The sequence below is a fragment of the Mobula hypostoma genome, chromosome 15 (genome assembly GCF_963921235.1).
Source record: "Mobula hypostoma chromosome 15, sMobHyp1.1, whole genome shotgun sequence".
NCBI lineage: Eukaryota > Metazoa > Chordata > Chondrichthyes > Myliobatiformes > Myliobatidae > Mobula > Mobula hypostoma.
In genome coordinates, this window is record NC_086111.1 from 22,033,525 (window position 1) to 22,052,521 (window position 18,997).

Genomic DNA, 18,997 nt, shown 5'->3' on the forward strand with positions numbered 1-18,997 from the left:
GGGGTACAGACGGAGTAAATGTGAATAGGCTCTTTTCACTTAGATTAGGAGAGATAAATATGAGAGGACTTGGCTTTAGGGTGAAAGGGGAAAGGTTTAGGGGGAACTTCACTCAGAGAGTGGTGGGAGTGTGGAACGAGCTGCCATCTGACATAAATGTGGGCTCACTCTTAAGTTTTAAGAATAAATTGGATAGGTACTTGGATGAGAGAGGTCTGGAGGGTTATGGACTGGATGCAGGTCAATGGGACTAGCGGAATAATGTTTCGGCACAGACTAGAAGGGCCGTATGGCCTGTTTTCTGTGCTGTAGTGTTCTATGGTTCTATAATTAATGCAGTAACATCACAGTTCCAATAAATATGCTCAGTATTAGCCATTCAAAAGCAAATTCTGTGGTAAGTATTTTTATCTAAATGGAGCACACTTACATGACATAATTACACGGGCAGCTCTGTACAGCTGCATCTCATTCAGGACGTTCAGAAGCTGTTGGACAGTGGCTTGTTTCATTCCCCAAGCCCATATCAGCTCTCTGGTTTTGCTGCTGGGCTTTCGGCCACAAGACTCAATGTTCCTTAATTCGGTCTGATCAGTGATGATGCGAGAGGCTGTAAGGGAAGTTTTAAGAGGATGAATATATTGATCATTTATTGTTTTCCTTCCCTTCCACCATGAACAAAAATGTAAGTAAAAGGATTGAAAACAAGCTGATGTTTCCAATCACAAACAAGAGAAAATCTGCAAATGCTGCAAATCAAGCAACACACACAAAATGCTGGAGGAGCTCAGCAGGCACCTTTGGAAAAGAGTACAGTTGACGCTTCGGGCCGAGACTCTTCATCAGGACTGGAGAAAAAAGATGAGGAGTCAGAGTTAGAAAGTAGGGGGAGGGTAGGAAGAAACACAAGGTGATAGGTGATACCGGAAGGCAGGGGAGGGGGTGAAGTACAGAGCAGGTAAATTGATGGGTGAAAGAGATACAGGGCTGGAGAAGGGTGAACCTGGTAGGAGAGGACAGAAGGACATGGAAGAAAGAAAAGGGGGGAGGAGCACCAGAGGGAGGTGATGGGCAGGTAAGGAGATAAGGTGAAAGAGGGAAATGGGAATGGGGAGTGGTGAAGTGGGGGGGGCATTATTGGAAGTTCGTGAAATCGATGTTCATGACATCAGGTTAGAGGTTACCCAAATGGGATACAAGCTGTTGCTCCTCCGAACTTATATTCTGCCTGAGTAGCCTCCAACCTGATGGCATGAACATCGATTTCTCAAAATTCTGGTAATGCCCCCTACCCTCCTTCACCATTCCCCATTCCCATTTCCCTCTCTCACCTTATTTCCTTACCTGCCCATCACCTCTCTCTGGTGCTCCTCCGCAAACTTACTCACCCATCCTTCTGCCCCTTCATCCAGGTCATCTATAAAAATCACAAAGAGCAGGGGTCCCAGGACAGATCCTTATGGCACTCCACTAGTCACCAACCTCCAGGCAGAATACTTTCCTTCCACTACTACCCTTTGCTTTCTTCCTGTAAGCCAACTTTTTATCCAAACAGCCAAGGTTCCACTGATCCAATGCCTCATAACTTTCTCGATGAGTCTCTCGTGGGGGACCTTGTCAAATGCCTTGCTAAAATCCATGTAGACCACATCTGCCTCCCTACCCTCATCAATTTCTTTTGTTACCTCTTCAAAAAACTCAATTAGGCTCGTGAGACACGACCCTCCCTTCACAAAGCCATGTTGACTATCCTTGAGCCGACAGTACTTCTCCAAATGCTCGTAGATCCTATCCTTAAGAATCCTTTCCAATAGTTTGCAGACCACCAACATAAGAGTCACCCGTCTATAGTTCCCAGGATTCTCCCTATTACCTTTTTTAAACAAGGGAACTACATTTGCCATTCTCCAATCCTCCAGCACCTTCCCTGCAGCCAAAGAAGATTCAAAGATCATAGCTACTGCTCCAGCAATCTCTTCTCTCACTTCCCATGGCAACCTGGGGTATATCACGTCCGGCCCTGAGGACTTATCAATCTTGATGTTTTTAAGAAGATCCAACACTTCTTCTTCCTTAATCTTCACATTGTCCAGCACACAGGCCTGTTCTATTTCGACCTCACCCTGATCAAGGTCCTTTTCACTTGTGAATACTGAAGCAAAGTATTCATTTAGGAATTTCCCAACCTCCTCCGCCTCCAGGCACATGTTGCCTTTTTTATCCTTTAGCGGCCCCACCTTCATTCTCGTCATCCTTCTGTTCTTCACATACGCATAGAACGCCTTGGGGTTCTCCTTAATCCTACATGCCAAGATCTTCTTATGACCCCTTCGAGCTCTCCTAAGTCCTTTCTTAAGCTCCTTCCTGGCTACCCTATATTTCTCATGAGCCCCTCCTGCTTCCTGCTTCTTATATCTAACATATGCTTCCTTCTTCCTCTTGACGACTTGCCTCACCTGTTTCATCAGCCACGGTTCCCTTTTCCTACCATTTTTTCCTTGTCTCAGTGGGACAAACCTATCCCGAACCCAGCACAAGAAGTCCCTAAACTTCCTCCACATTACTTCTGTGCTTTCACCCTTGAACATCTGTTTTGCAATTTACTCTCGCTAGTTCCTGCCTTATCCCTTCATAGTGAGCCCTTCCCCAGTTAAGCACTTTCCCATTTTGTCTGTTTTTATCCTTTTCCATAGCTATGCTGAAGCTAAGGGAGTTGTGGTCACTCTCACCAAAATGCTCCCCCGCCAAGAGGTCTGCCACCTGACCAGGTTCATTACCCAGAACTAGATCCAGTATGGCCTCTCCTCTCGTCGGCCGATCCACATACTGTGTCAGGAATCCTTCTTGAACACTCCTGACAAAGTCAGCCCCATCTATCCCCCTTGCAGTCAGGAGGTGCCAGTCAATATGAGGGAAGTTGAAATCACCCATAACTACAACCCTGTATTTCCTGCACCATTCTAAAATCTGCCTGCTTATCTGCTCCTCGGTGTCCCGAGGGCTATTTGGGGGCCTATAGACGACTCCCAGCACAGTGATTGATCCCTTCCTGTTTCTGACTTCCACCCACACCGACTCAGTGGACACTCCCTCTGCAGTGTCCTCCTTCCTTTTTTTTGTAATTTATTTTTTATTGAGTTTCATCATTAAACAAACATTTCCATAGGATGTATTTCAGACTGTACATATATATCATATAATCATATCTGTCACAAATCTCCACATTATTTTTATCTGAAGTATACTCTTATAGAAAGAAGAGGAAAGAAAGAACAATCGAAAGAAGAAAACTATGTACAGAGTAGGGAGTGTTTTTTTTAACAACATATTCATTGATTGTGAGAATAAGATCAGGCCTATGAGATGTTATGTGGTTAAACAATTTTTTCCAGTATGAATAAAATTGTTCCAACTTATGACTAACAGATGTTGTTATCTTCTCCATTTTGTAAATGTCCATTGTAATTTCCATCCATACATTTAAAATTGGGCTCTCCTGAGATAACCATTTCCTGGTAAGGGTCTTTTTACCAGCCACCAGCAGTACATTCATTAAATATTTATCTCTTTTCGACCATTCTTGAGGTTTATACCCAAAATATATGGTCTTACTCTCCAAGTGTATTTATCTGTCAGTATATCATTGAAATTTGCAGAATATAACTTAATCGATCTACTCCCTGAATAAATAAGAACCAAGAAAAGTGAATAATAAAAAGAAAGGTAAGGAAGGTGTGGTTCCAAGGCTGGGGTCTCTAGATGACCCTGGGTTGGGCTAGAAGAAACGTCTAGCCGTGGGGGATAGTCCCTCCTACCTATGGGTTGATGGCCCCCGCTGCAGTACCTATAAAAGTAAGTAAAAATAAACTATGTCCATTACACAGAAATGATTTCCCTGTGTATTCCTCCCATGTATATATTCTCATTTAGGTGGGGAAAAAGGAATGAATAAATGATTTTTTTAAAAAAATTGAGTAATATAAAATCCACATTATGACACATATTTCTCGAGATAGGTATATCACCATCTATTTTTGCTTCCGTTTAGTTTATCAGCACTTTTAAATTTGGCCAAACCTTATGGCTCTTCTGGAGGAGGTGAGGGCTGCCCTTGGAGAACTGACAATCTCTTCCTAAAATCCTTCTCTCGTCCTGTTCCCATCCCCTGCTTTCTAGGTTCTCTTACTATTTCCCAAGCAGTTCGGGATAACTGGTCAGCCAGAGTTTCCCTTGGTTTGACCACGCTAATGGGCAGTCCTCTGTTCTTCATGTCTGTAGTTGCCTCTTCCATCGTCTGATATAGCTGTATCCCTTCTTGGTAAAATACCCTCAGTTTAACAGGGTACGGGATTTGGAATTTAATCTTTTCTTGCTTTAATATTCGTTTTGCTTCGGAATATTCCTTCCGTTTCTGTAGGACTGCCGGGGGGGGGGGGCGGGTAATCATGATCGAAGTATATTAACTTCCTGTTCAAAAACACCCTCTTCTTACCTAGGCCCTTCGTAGAATCTCCGCCTTGCTCTTGAATCGAAGGAATCTAAGTACAATGGAGCGCGGTTTATCTTCTCTGTCTCCGGGAGGCCGCTGGACAAGTGAACGGTGCGCCCTTTTTACACGCCTTTTTTTTTATCTACCATTGTAATTTATACCCCACACCTGGCCACTGTTTGGAGGCCAGTGTACAACTCCCAAGAGATGTAAGAAAGTGAGTAAATACTCAATGAATGAAAAGGCCTGGCTCTGTGTTATGTGACTATATGACTCAGTAGGGCAGGAAAGATCCAAGGCTCCTCAACCTGAAACATTCATGCTGCTTCTCTCACCTCAGATTCTGCCTGACCAGTTGAATGTATACAGCATTTTCTGCTTATATTTCAGAGTTCCATACATGTGCTTGAAATTAGCCCAATTTCACCAAAGCATTGTCTGCCAAGATTCAATTTTATCTGTCTTGTGTATATCAAAACATACAGTGAAATGTGCTGCTTGCATTAACAACCAACATACCTAAGGATGTGCTGAGGGCAGCCCACAAGTGTCACCAGACATTCCAGCGCCAACATAGGATGCCCACAATGTTCAGCAGAAAAAGACCACACCATAGATCCTCGAGGAGAGGAAGCTCCGGAGGGAAATGTTCCCCAGGAAGGGTGGGCTTCTATTGGGAGACGGATAGATTTGCATCTTGAATCAACAATCTTTCATTGATGAAAGGCCATCAACCCAAGTCTTCAACTCTGCTTCTCTTTCCACAGGTGCTGCCTGACAATAGTGTTTCTCTAGCGTGTTCTGTTCTCTTTGCGACAGGCATCATTGAGGAAAAGCACATATGCCTGCATGCTTTTAATGCGTCCCATAGACAAAGCAATCTGACCTTAATTCTTGCATACTCCCCTGGCTGACATATGTCTGCATGTGAGCACAAGAATAAAAAGAAATGTTAAAATTAAGTGTTGAGGGTTTAATGGTGGAGTCATTTAGTGAAGTTGAGGTTGGGTATACCTGTTTAAAACATACTTTATCAAAACAATCTACTTAAAAATTGGAAATAAATATTTATCAAAGAGGAAATAGTATTTGTGCAAGGAAACAATACTTGAAAAATTTTATTATGAATAATGTTTGGCAATCTGTCCCTTATAAGGTAATCTAGCGTAATGTCAGTTGTAATTTACAACTAAACACTGACTGACTGGAAGTGCTGAGTTAGTTATACAAGGGAATACATAATCAGAATAGTATCAGTTTATTATCACTGACATACGTCATGAAATTTGTTGTGTTTTATGGCAGCAGTACAGTGTATTACTGGAGAGAGTGTTTTTGCTGAGAGCGCTTGCGTGAGATTTTCTGCTGAGAGCGCTTGCGTGAAATTTTCTGCCGAGAGCGCTTGCGTGAGATTTTTGCTCCGGAGAATAGTGCCAGCAATGATTGTGGAAAAGTATTTCTGCTTTATATAGGCTGTGTATTTATCGTATCATTCCTGTTTTTACTATATGTTACCGTTATTTTAGGTTTTATGTATTATTTGGCATGATTTGGTAGGTTATTTTTGGGGTCTGCGAACACCCTCAAAATTTTCCCATATAAATAAATGGTAATTGCTTCTTCGCTTTACGACACTTCGGCTTACGAACTGTTTCATAGGAACGCTCTACCTTCGGATGGCGGGGGAAACCTGTAATAATGTTTTTTTCCTTGAGACATTGTAAGTGTTGTTTACTTCGATGTACTCTTATAAATTTTGGATAATAATAATAAAGATTTGAAGAAAGAGAAACACATACAAATACTCAAACAACAGGAATTCTGCAGATGCTGGAAATTCAAGCAACACACATCAAATTTGCTGGTGAACGCAGCAAGTCAGGACTCACGAAGGGTCTCGGCCTGAAACATCGACTGTACCTCTTCCTAGAGATGCTGCCTGGCCTGCTGCGTTCACCAGCAACTTTGGTGTGTGTTGCAACACATACAAATGTTAGAATAAGAAATATTTTAAAAACGTAGAATAAAACGAGAGCAAAAGGTGAGGTAGAGTTCATGGGTTCATAGTCCATTCAGAAATCTGATGGCATTAAATGTGTGTCTTCAGGTTCCAGTACCTTCCTACTGATGGCAGCAAGGAGAAGAGGGTATGTTCTGGACGATGAAGGTCCTCAACGATGGATATCACCTTCTTGAGGAATCGCCTATTGAAGATGTCCTCGATGGTGGGGAGGCTGGTGCCCATGATGGAACTGGCTGAGCTTAAAACCCTCTGCACTTTTTTTCCCCGATCCTGTGCAGTGGTCCCTCCAAGCTAGACGGTGAAGCAACTAGTGAGAATGCTCCCCCTGGTTCATCTGTAGAAATGAGATAGCAAATCTCCTAAAAGACCCCGAATGAAATATAGCTACTGATGTGCCCTCTTCATAAGTGCTTCAAGATGTTGGGCCCAGAATAGATCTTCAAGGATGCTGACACTGAGAAACTTGACACTGCTCACTCTTTGCACCGCTGACCCCTCAATGAGGACTGGTGTGTGTTCTCTCGACTTCCCCTTCCTGAAGTCCACAATCATCTTGTTGGTCTCACTGATGCTGAGAGCAAGGTTGTTGTTGCAAAACCACTCAATCTCCTGATCTATCTCACTCCTGTAGGCCTCCATGTATCCATCCGAAACGTTGCCAACAACAGTTGTTATCAGCAAAATTGATAGATGGCATTTGAACTGTGCCGAGTCAAATAAACAGATTACAGTAGCTTAGAACTAGATTACAGATACATAGGTTTCAATTTTTACTGAGCTATCTCCTGTGGAACTTGAAAGACTGAATTAGTATTACCACCACACAAAAACACAGTGTGGAGACCCACAAGATTCACACAACACCTGAGCCCTTAATATCAGAGGAGAGATTAGGCCCATTTTACCAGCACCAATTTTCTGGCAGAGGGAGCTTTCTGTCATTTACCTATTCTTTTTGACCTTTGCCTTTTCACCCACTTTTCCAATTCCTTTTGAAGATTAAATATTGAATGTGTTTTCCACTATCACCTCAGGCAATCTAAAAGTGCAAATTCAAATAGGTGGAAAATAAAAGGAAGATCAAAGTAATTTTTTAATTAAAGTATGTATATGTTTCCACTAACTCTGTTAAGATTCATTTTCTTGCAGGCATGTACAGTAATTAACAGGGGCAGGCACAGGAGTGTAGCGGTTGGCGCGATACTCTACAGCGCCACTGTAAGATTGCGGTTCAATTCCCACCGCTGTCTGTAAGGAGTTTGTACGTTCTCTCCGTAGCCACATGGGTTTCCTCCGAGTGCTCTGGTTTCCTCCCACATTCCAAAGATGGATGGTTAGGGTTAGTGAACTGTTGGCATGCTATGTTGGTGCTGGAAGCTTGCTTACATTTGTGGACTGCCCAGCTCAACCCTCGCTGATTGGATTTGATGCAAACAAGCATTTCACTGTATGTTTTAATGTAAATGTGATCAATAAAGCTAATCTTTAATCTTTCAAAAATAAAAAAATATATTAGCGTTTATGAAAACTATACATAAACAAAGACTGACAAAAAGCCAACTGCAATTTTTTTTTAAGAATCCTGAGAACACGAGTTATAAATAGTCCTTGAAAGTCCCTGTGTCAGACGGTCATACACATTACAGAGACCAAAGTAAATGTACATTACGTAGAAGATTAATACTCATCATCTGTCTTGCATGAAAGACAACGAGTACCTAGGATGTGGTCTACACTGACAAGCTGTATAAAAAGGCCTTCTGCCAAAGCCTAAAGAAGTCACGCAATGTCTGCACTGCAAAGGTTTGTGGGTGATATTTCATCATAAATTTATTTCTGTTGTCCGCATACAGTACTTATAAAAGGTAAAGTATCACTGACACACGATTAGCTTTTAGAGTCACAGGGAACCACAGCACAGAAGCAGGCTCTTCAGTCCAAAAAGTCCAAGCTGAACTGTTATTGTGCCCAATCCCATTGACCGGCACCTGGCCCGCAGCCCTCCACACACCTCCCATCCATGTACTTTTCTTAAATGTTAAAATTGAGCCTGCATCTATCGCCTCCTCAGCAGCACACAGTATGTCACACGATGAGTACTAACACGCTAACAAATTATATATTAACTAACATATGTGCAAGTACTCTGAGGGGTGGAGGGGCATAGCAAAGTCAAGATGGCGCTAAATGGCGACTCCTTTGCTCGCATCTTTGGAAACATCTCTATTTCTATCTTTGATATTTCTTTTTTTTCCTTTTCAAGGTACTTTTGAAGACCCTGACCTGGAGTTACACTCTGACTTTGATTCTTTGTGGGATTGGGACCCGCTCTTAGGGCTCATGACTGTCCTGGAAGGCAAGCACGACTTCAGGGTTCTGGACTTTTGTGGCTTTGGATAGACCCGACGCAAACGCCATCTATAAATTCGCCAATGACAAAATTGTTGAGAGGATCTCAGGTGGTGACAAGGGGGTATGCAAGGGTGAGGTAGATCAGCTGGTTGAGTGGTGTCGCCACACAACAACCTTGCCCTCAACATCAGTGAGACCAAAACGTTGAATGTGGACTTCAGGAAAAGGAAGTTGAGGGAACACACAGCAGACCTCATCAAGGGGTCAACACTAGAAAGAGTGAACAGCTTCAAGTTCCTGGGGTGTCAACATCTCTAAGATCTAAATTTGGCCAAACACGTTGATGCAATTACGAAGAAAGCACACCAGCAGCTATGATTCATTAGGATTCCAAGGAGATATTGTATGTCACCTAATACTCTGAACAAATTAGTATAGATGTACCATGGACAGCATTCCAACTGGATGCATCATCATCTGGTATTGACGGGCCAATACACAGGATTAGAAAAATTCTGCAGAGGGTTATAAGTTCAGTCAGATCCATCATGAGCACTAGCCACCCCACCATCAAGGATATCTTCAAAAGGTGATTCCTCAAAAAAGGCAGCATCCATCATTAAGGACCCATACCAATAAGGCCATCCTTTCTTCTCATTACTACCATCAGGGTGGAGGTACAGGAGCCTTAATGTTTTAGGCGCAGCTTCTTCACATCCACCATCAGATTTCCGAATGGGTAATGAATCCATGAATATTACCTCACTATTTTTGCACTAGTTATTTTAAATATATTTCATTGTAATTTATAGCATAATTTATTGTCATGGTCCAGTCCATGAAGTCTGCATTCCGGTTCACGGACCGGTCCGTCGATCTGTATTCCAGGTTTTCCGGTTTTCCCTCGTACTGTTGCGTGCCTTAATTGAGGCACACGATTCTGATTTTGGGCTGGACTGTCCCCTTCCCCTTCCTTCTGCAGCCTCGCTTATCCTCGCTGTCAAGTTCTACCACTGGAGCCTTGCTGTGTCTAGATAAGGAACTGTCTTTCAATGTTTGGAACTGTCTCTGTGTCCATGCCTTCCCTAGTTAGGTCCAGCCATTTGCCGCTACCTTGAGTAGGGAACCGTCTCTGTATCCACACCTTTGCTAGGTAGGTCCGGCCATTTGCTGCTACCTTGTGTTGAGAACCATCTCGTTGTGTTCAGCATTCTGTGTATGAGTCCCAGACCTACGTCCTGTTCCCAAGGAGGGTCCGGCTCTGTGTTCCATGTTCCTGTCTCCCAAGATTACCAAGGCTCTGTGTTCTGCATTCCTGTCTCCCAAGATTACCAAGGCTCTGTGTTCTGCATTCCTGTCTCCCTCGACCAAGGCTCTGTGTTCCTGTCTCCCAAATCCAAGTCTTGGCTTTGTGTCCTCATCCAGTTCCGGTGCCTCGTCCTGCCCTGGAGTCCCGCGTCCTGCCACCTTGTCATGTCTTGTCCTTGCCTAGATCCGGAGTCCGAGCCCGAGTTATGACCCAGGTTCCGGGTCCCTGTCCAGTCTCTGGCTCGGAGTCCTCGTCCAGGTTCCAAGTTCCTAGTTCTTTGTCCTGGTTCCACTTTCCTAGTCTAGTCCTAGCCCAAACCCTGTATCCTAGCCTCATCCAGGGCCTGTGTCTTGTCCAGCGTCGTTTCTTCCCCACTTCCCTTGCTTGATTGACACACCTAGTCCTGTTCCTAGTACTTCAGTGTCTGTGTCTTGCACTTGGGTCCGCCACCAGCGCCCCCGTTATGACATTTATAGTATATATTTCACAATACTGCTACCACAAAGCAGTAAATTTAACAATATACGGCAGTGATAATAAGCTTGATTCTCATTCCATCAATACCAGAATGCAAGCAAGCCATCCTCAATCCCGAGAGACTGTCACTGAAAAAGTTAACAAGCCTTCGGTACTGATTTTCGGCTAATATAGAGTTAATCACGTTAATCCGTCTAGTCACCCCGGTTTGCAGCAACATACCGAAATCGCAGACTATAGACCTTCAGAAGGTGGTCTACCACCACTTTCGGAGGTTCATAGGCCAGGGAGTGATGCCCTGACACCCCAGTTGTACCTGAAGTTCACGGGGGAGTTTCACTCCGCCAAAGTAGTTAAATAAATAATGTTACTGTATCGGTAAATCCGATTTGACCAGAACTTGGATATAACGAAATTAGTAGCCAGAAGCGTCAAGTCTGATTTCAAAATTTATTGACCAAGAAAGTAGCCGCGGAAGTAACGCTGATATTAAAGGGAGCGTCCTGAAAGCGGGGAAGGGGGGTGGGGAGAATCCAGCTTTCCTTCACGTATCCGGTTGTCTCATTGTTTCCTATTTGCATATGACTGAAGCATGAATCAAACCTGAAAAATTCCTCTGACGCTAATGACATAGCAAGGCTGCACGGGTTACCATAAATCAGTACTGAATAATGGTGAATGAAGTCAGTGTAAACAAAAACTCTTGTCAAATCAGGTGGAAAATGCTGGAAACACTCGGGAAGCCAAGCAGCATCCGTGGAGAGAGAAACTGAGCTGATGTAGAGTAGTACACCCTTCACTTATTTCTCTCTCTACGAATGGACCAAGACCTCTGAGCGTTTCAAACTCTTTTTAATTCCAGGTATGGGTTTTGATTTTTAGTCTTCTGACCACGAAGATGCTTAGGCGGGTTTCAGCAAAAAGGACCGGTGAAACACAATCTCAAACAGTGAGGAGTGATATATCCAAAAGTCTGGGGCTCCTGAAATACTTTAAAACTTCTCCCCCCCCCACCCTTCGCGACTGCCTTCACCTGACTGACTTCATCCAATTGGTCGGAGCTTAAGCAGCAATTATTCTTAACAACTGACCCGCAATCACTTACCAAACTGACGCCATACTCCAGTAGCCAAAGTGTCCATCACCACATAAAACTCTTCCATAATCTTGGCGGGAATGTCATAAATAAAATATTGAGAAGTCATTGTGTTTCTCTGCTGACGTCTCTGTCTTCCACTTCAATCCTTCTTGATTGAAAACCACCAACTGACTGGCAGACCGGAGGACACACAAACTTCTTGAGTATTTCAAAAGGAAATAGCCTGACAGATTGCACCCTTCCTTCGCGTCACGAAGAGGAAATGTCGAACTGAAAGTTCGTGCTATCAGCAGCAAGCGACGTGTTTGGTGGCTGTACTGTATCGAGCATTTCCCCAGTTCCCCAGTGCATCGAAACTACATACTAGACGCCTGTTCTGCATAAAAAGCAAAACACCGCAGAGGCTGAACACTGGAAATATAGCAGAAATTAAAAAAAACATTTTTGTCTTTGTACTTCGTAGAGCCACCCGAGTCCCGCGGGCGTCAATACCACAGACCTGGCGGTTGGCGCTCGTCAGTCATCTGCTATTGGGCAGGATGAAGTGGGCTTAATGCTGATCCCTTCGCCTCAGAGGCACGGACCCTGTCAACGCCTGAAAAAGTTACTCCTGCCACTGATGTTGTCTGACCTGCCGAGTTATAGAGATATAAAGTACAGCAAAGAAATGGCCCCTTCAGCGTATCGCATTCATGCCAGCCATCAAGAACCTTCCTATCAAGTACCTGTACGAATCCCCATTACAAGCCCCTCCTGTGTAGCACATGGATTCAGTTTTAACAGGGTCCTTAATTAGAATTTGACCATAAATTGGAAAATATACAAAGTCGCTCGCATTAGTCGTTATACCTCCACAGTATTTCAACGACTGGCTGAAAATACACCCAAGATTCAGATTAATTTATTTATCAAATGTACATTGAAATCTACAGTAAAATGCATGGTTTGTGTTAACAACCAACACAGCCTAAAGATGTGCACGCGCAGCCCACAAGTGTGACCAAACTTTCCAGCGCCAACATAACTCAGCAGAACAACAACAGCAAAAGCAATCTCCTTTCCTCTCTCCTATCACAACGATTTCTAAAGGTGGAGAGAGGGAGAGGGGGAGAGAAAACTACTGTTCCTATGAAGTGACATAGTATTTACAGTGAAATTTTGAACTTAATAGCATTCAACACATTTGTATGTCTAAGTGTTGGTGAATTGGATGTTATTAACCTGGGAGTAGCCTGTAACAGGACCTGATTCATAACCTTCTATGCCTTGGTAATTCAAGTGTAGGCTACACCTTTCTTAAATGTTGTGAGAGTCTACCTCCACCAACCTCTCAGATTCCAAACACTCTGCAAGAAAATATTCTTACTCTGATCCTCTCTCAACCTCTTGTCCTCAAGTTGATATGCCTGGAACAGTACAGTACAGCAACAAGCCCTTTGATCCACAAACATTGTGTCTAACTAATTAAACTAGCAATTAAATACTGAACTAAATTAATCCCTTCGGTCTTCACAATATACATATCCCTCTATTTTCTTCACATTCATATGTCTAACTAAAAAGCCTTTTAAATGCCTGTATTGTATTTACCCACCACCACTGGCAGCACTTTCCCAGCATCCATTGATCTCTCTTTAAAAACCTGCCTTGCAGATCTCATTTAAACTTACCCCTTCTCATCTTCAATGCATGGCCACTGGTATGAGACATTTCAACCCTGTGGAAAAAGATACTGGTTGCCTACACGCTCTATGTTATAGTCAGAATCAGAATCAGATTTAATATCACAGGCAAATATCGTGAAATTTGTTAACTCTTACGTCTTTCGTAATCCTATAAACATCTATCAGATGTTTTTATTTTCTATCGTTATTATTTTATTATTAAGAGTTATTATTTTCTATCGTTTATTTAGTGATTTATCAGTTCTCTGAGAGCGTAGGAGAGAGGCAAAGAAAGTAGCCGGTTATAGATCAATTGCAGATAAGAGCAGAGAAACAGCAGATGCAGTTTAAGCCAGCTAAATATGAAATGTTTCACCTTGGCAGCTTCAATATAAAGAGACAGTACACTGTTAAGTGCAAAACCCCTGTTGATGAGCAGATGGATCTTGGGGTCCAGGGTCATAGCTCCCTGAAAGTGGCTGCACAGGTTGGTAGGGTGGTTAAGAAAGCATATGGCAATACTTGCCTTCGTTAGTCATGGCACTAAGTCCAAAATTGAAGAAGTTATGTTGCAGCTTTATAAAACTCTAGACCAGAGTATTGTATACAGTTCTGGTTGCTCCATTATAGGAAGGATGATGAAGCTTTGGAGAGGGTGCAAAAGAGGTTTACCATGAGGCTGCCTGGATTAGAGAGCATGCACTACAATAAGAGATTGGACAATCTTGGATTGTTTTCTCTGGAGCTGCAGAGACTGAGGGGAGATCTGATGGAAGTTTATAAGATTATGAGAGGCATAGTTAGAGTAGACAGTATCTTTCTGCCGGGGTTGAAATGTCTACTACTAGAGGGCATGCATTTAAGGTGAGAGGAGGTAAGTTCAAACGAGATGCGAAGGACATGTTTTTTTTGCACAGAGAGTGGTGGGTACCTGGAATGTGCTGACTAGGGCGGCGGTAGCAGCACATACATTAGGGACATTTAAGAGATGTTTAGGTAGGCACATGGGATGTGAGGGGAATGGAAGGATATTGATATTGTGTAGGCAGAGGGGATTAGTTTCATTGGCCGTTTGATTACTAATTTAATTGGTTCATTACAACTGTGTGGGATGAAGGGACTGTTCCTGCACGGTGCTGTTCTATGTTCTATATTCTATCCCCTCTCAATCTCTGTCATTCCAGAGAAAACAACTCAAGGTTCTCCAACCTTTTCTTGCAGCTCCTTCCCTCTATTCCAATAGGCATCCTGGTAATCCTTCCCAAAACTCTACATTCTTCCATGAATGGGGCAACCAGAACTGTATGTAACACTGCAAGTATGGCCTAACCAGAGTTTTATAAAGCTCCAACATAACTTCCTGAGTTATGGGGAAAAACATCCTGCTATTTATCCTGTCTCTCGAATTCCATATACCTGCCCCTCCTTTGTCCCAAGGAAAATAAATCCAGAGTTTCTGGGATTTATTCGAGACTAAATTTGTAGACAGTATCTTTTCAATGCTTCGGAAAATTGAAGAGGAGGGAGCTGGGAAAGCTGACCACGCATATCAGGATATTGAATATAGGAGCTGGGCCATTATGTTGCACTTGTATACAATGTTGTTGAGGCTGCACTTGAAATATAGTGTGTATAGTTTTGGTTACCGTGTTATAGGAAAGACATCATTAAGCTGGAAAGAGTGCGGACAAGAGTTATGATAATATTGCAAGGACATGAGGGCCTGAGTTATAGGGAGAGTTTAGGCAGGCTAGGACTCCATTCACAAGATTGAGCGGAGATCATAGAGGTATATAAAATCATGAAGGGCATCGAGGGTGAATGTATACAGTCTTTTTCCCAGGGAAAGGGAACCCAAAACTAGAGGGCATAGGTTTAAGGTGTGAGGGGTAAGATTTAGAACATAAAACATTACAGCATTGCAAAGGCCCTTCAGCCCACAGGTCATGCCGACCTTTTAATCTACTCTAAAATCAATCTACATAGCTCTCCAATTTCTATAATCCAACTTTCTTAGATGTCCCTAATGTACCTGCCTCTACCACCACCCCCGACAAGATGTTCCATGCAGCCATCACTCCCTGTGTAAAAAAAAAATCACCTTTGACATCCCCCCCACGATACTTTCCTCCAATCACTTTAAAATTATGCCTCCTCATATTAGCTATTTGCTTCGTATGTGCCTCGTAGTAGGCATGATGGTAGCATTGGGGTTAGCGTGACGCTATTACTACTTGGGGTGTTGGAGTTCAGAGTTCAATTCTGGCATCTTCTGTAAGCAAGTTTGTACTTTCTTACCCATGTGCACGTGGGTTTCCTCCTCCCACAGGCCAAAGACGTACCTGTTAGTAGGATAACTGGACATTGTAAATTGTCCTGTGATTAAGCTAGGGTTAAATCCCTGGGACGCTGTGTGACATGACTCAAAGGGTTGGAAGAGCCTGTTCTGCACTTTATCTCTAAATAAAATTGAAAAAAAAAATTCAGCCCTGGGAAAAAAAATTCTTTGCCTATCCACTCAGTCTATGCCTGTTATACTCTTGCACAACTCTACCAAACCACCTCTCATCCTCCTTCGCTCCCAAAGGGAAAAAAACCCTAGCTTGCTCAAACTATACCCAGAAGACATGCTCGCTAATCCAGTCAGCATTCTGGCAAATCTCCCCTGCACTCTCTCAAAAGTTTCCATATCCTTCCTACAGTATATAAGGCCCCCAGGGGGCAACTTCTTCATAGAGAGGGTGCTGTGTAAATAGAGTGAGTTGCCAGAGAAAGTAGTTGAGGCAGGTACAAACCCCCACCATGATGAAGTGCTTTGGGAGGTTGATCATGGAAAGCATCAACTCCTGCCTGAGGAGTTACTTGGATCTGCACCAATTTTACTGACTCTTCACTCAACCCTGGAACATCTGGACAGTGAAGATACATACAGTGCAACAGGATGCTCTTCCTTGACTACAGCTTGGCATTCAATGCTATCAGCCCCTCAAAGCTTATCAATAAGTTTCAAATCCTAGGTCTCAATGCCTCCTTGTGCAACTGGATCCTTGATTTTTTCACTTGAGAGAAATACTTGTGTTCCAAGAGTGTTCGTGTTCTGGGTCTGGTTGTTTCAGTTATTTTAGTTACTTTATTTTGTTATTACTGGAGTCAGTTACTTCAGCTGTTTCAGGCAACAGTCTGCAATCTCTCTACAAATTTGCTCCTCAAAATCCCACTGATTACTTGGAGGTCTATAATACGATCATTCCTTTCTTATTCCTCAGTCCCACCCACATACTCTCAGTAAACGAGCTCTCCTGCCTGCTGTGTTTGAGCACTGCTGTTACATGTCCCCCAACTAGTAATGCCATTCCAACTCTTTTAATCCCACTATCGGCTCCAGTACTCTGGTTCCCATCCCCCTGCAATTCTAGTTTAACCCCCTTTCATACAGCACTAGCAAATCTTCTCAAAACGATATTGTTCCCCTCCGCTACAGGTGCAAACCCACCCGTCTGTACAAGTCCCACCTTCCCTAGAAGGTCTTCTTCCTGTACCCTTAGCCATGTGTTAAACTGTACGATCTTCCTATTTCTGGCTTCACTAGCACACGGCACAGGTAGCAATCCTGAAATCACAATCTTGGAGATCCTGTCCTTGAACTTAGCGCCTAGCTCCCTGACATCACTTTGCAGGACCTCATCACCCTTCCTACCCATGTCATTGGTACCGACATGGACCACGACCTCTGGCTGCTCACCCTCACGCTTAAGAATGTTGTGGACGCTATCGAAGATGCCCCTGATCCTGGTACAGGGAGGCAACATACCACCTGGGAATCTTGTTCTCATCCACAGAACCTCTTGTGGGTTCCCCTAACCAGTGAATCCTTCTTCACCACAGCTCACCTCTTCTCCTCTCTTCCCTTCGGAGTCACAGCGACAGACTCAGTGCCAGGTTAAGAAAAGTTATGGAACAAGTACTGGCGAATGGCTGGACAAGTATTTCAGTTGGCATGGAACAGCTGGGCTGAAGGGGCTGTTTTCATGCTGTTTGACTTTACCCTCTCCTCCATCAGTCACTGGAGTTGATGCAATGTTCATCAACGTGGTAGAGAACCCAGAACATAAGAGATGCAAGAAGAAATCTCAACCTTGCAAATCTAGGAGGTGGCTGACAGGTACAGTAAACACTTACTGTATGTGTTTCTCTCTAATAATTTATGCATTTTATTAATGGAGAAAGATAGGCTAAGAATGGATGTCCACTGCTTCGGGCCGAGTTAGTTTCCATTGCTTTGTCAAATTGCTTCAGAGGAAGCTAAAATGGTCAGATCCACAAAAACTGGACCCAAGTCTGATCAACCTACATAGTTAAAATACATTTTGCAGGTTTCCCCTGTAATAATGTGGATTTAATCATGGTGCTTTTGTTTCCCCACACTTCCCAAAGACATGTTAGTAGGTTAATCACCTAATGTGGATGGGCACAGGAAAATCCATGGGACGTTGACAGGCATGTGAGAGAGATTAGTTTATTAAGAGGGGAATGGGTTGTATGGTGTGCTCCGAGGGCTGGCACTGTCTTGATGGGCCAAATAGCATCCATTGTTGAAATGAAAAATAAAGGAAATATGAAATGTGGTGTGTTGTCTTTTGATACTTTTACCTCAGTGTGGTGGGACATTCTAAAACGTAAGAGAATAGGATAGCAGCAATAGGCCAATTGGTTTCTTGAGCCTGCTCTGGCAGTTAATAGGACTATGGCTGATCCAATCTTAGTCACAACACCACTTCCCCCATCCCTCTCTCTCCATCCCTGAACTCCTTACTTTAAAATTCTGCTTTTTACTTTTTAAGTTCCAAGACCTCTGTGTAATTTGCTGATCTAAATGGAAATGTTCAGAGCCATTTGGATATAAGATACAACAAATTCTGATAAATTCTGCATCTTCAGCAGTGCCTCAGCCTCATCTTTCATCCTTTATGATGCAGTCTGTATAACGATTCCTGCTTCTCCCTTCCTGTAGGTCTGCAAACTACTTGCCCATTTATTCAGCCTATTCACATTCCTTTGCAGGCTCTTTATGGTTCCCTCACAACTATCCCAGCTATCAACAGCAAATTTGGCCATTGTACACTTGGTCCCTTTAACTTAGTCATTAACTTCCATTGTAAATTGCCAGGGTCCCACCACTGATCCCAGTGGCACTCGGCGAGTTACCTACAGCCAGCACGAATTGACCCACTTACCCTGACTCTGTTTCTGTTAGTCAGACAATGTGCATTCCATTGCATTACTCCCAACACAGTACAATCTTAACTTGTGCAGTATAACCATATGGTTAATAGCTAAACCTCTGAGTAAAGATGTCACCTTTACAACCTGAGAATTCAAGTCAACTTTACATTATACCTCTAGCCTGTGCAAAGGAATAGAACCAGATTATCACTGACAAATGTCATGAAATTTGTTGTTTTATGTCAGCAGTAGAGAGCAAATCATAAAATATACAAATACATTACAATAAGATATATAAGTCAGTGTGTCTTCAGGAGGTTGTGCACAGGGTGGTGGGGTTCTTTAATTAGGATGTCGCCTT

General features: G+C 43.1%; 1 protein-coding gene across 1 annotated transcript in view; it reads right to left on the reverse strand.

Moving 5' to 3' along the window:
* The window catches only part of LOC134356744 (interleukin-1 receptor-associated kinase-like 2), a 68,460-nt gene extending 56,532 nt beyond the window's left edge, over positions 1–11,928 (reverse strand). Inside the window, exons 1-2 of the mRNA XM_063067836.1 lie at positions 11,756–11,928; positions 431–610 (exon numbers count right to left, since the gene is read on the reverse strand). Of these exons, the coding sequence (XP_062923906.1) occupies positions 431–610; positions 11,756–11,855 (280 nt within the window). The 5' untranslated portion in view covers positions 11,856–11,928. The remainder of the gene's footprint in view (positions 1–430; positions 611–11,755) is intronic.
* Between the last annotated feature and the right edge of the window lie 7,069 nt (positions 11,929–18,997).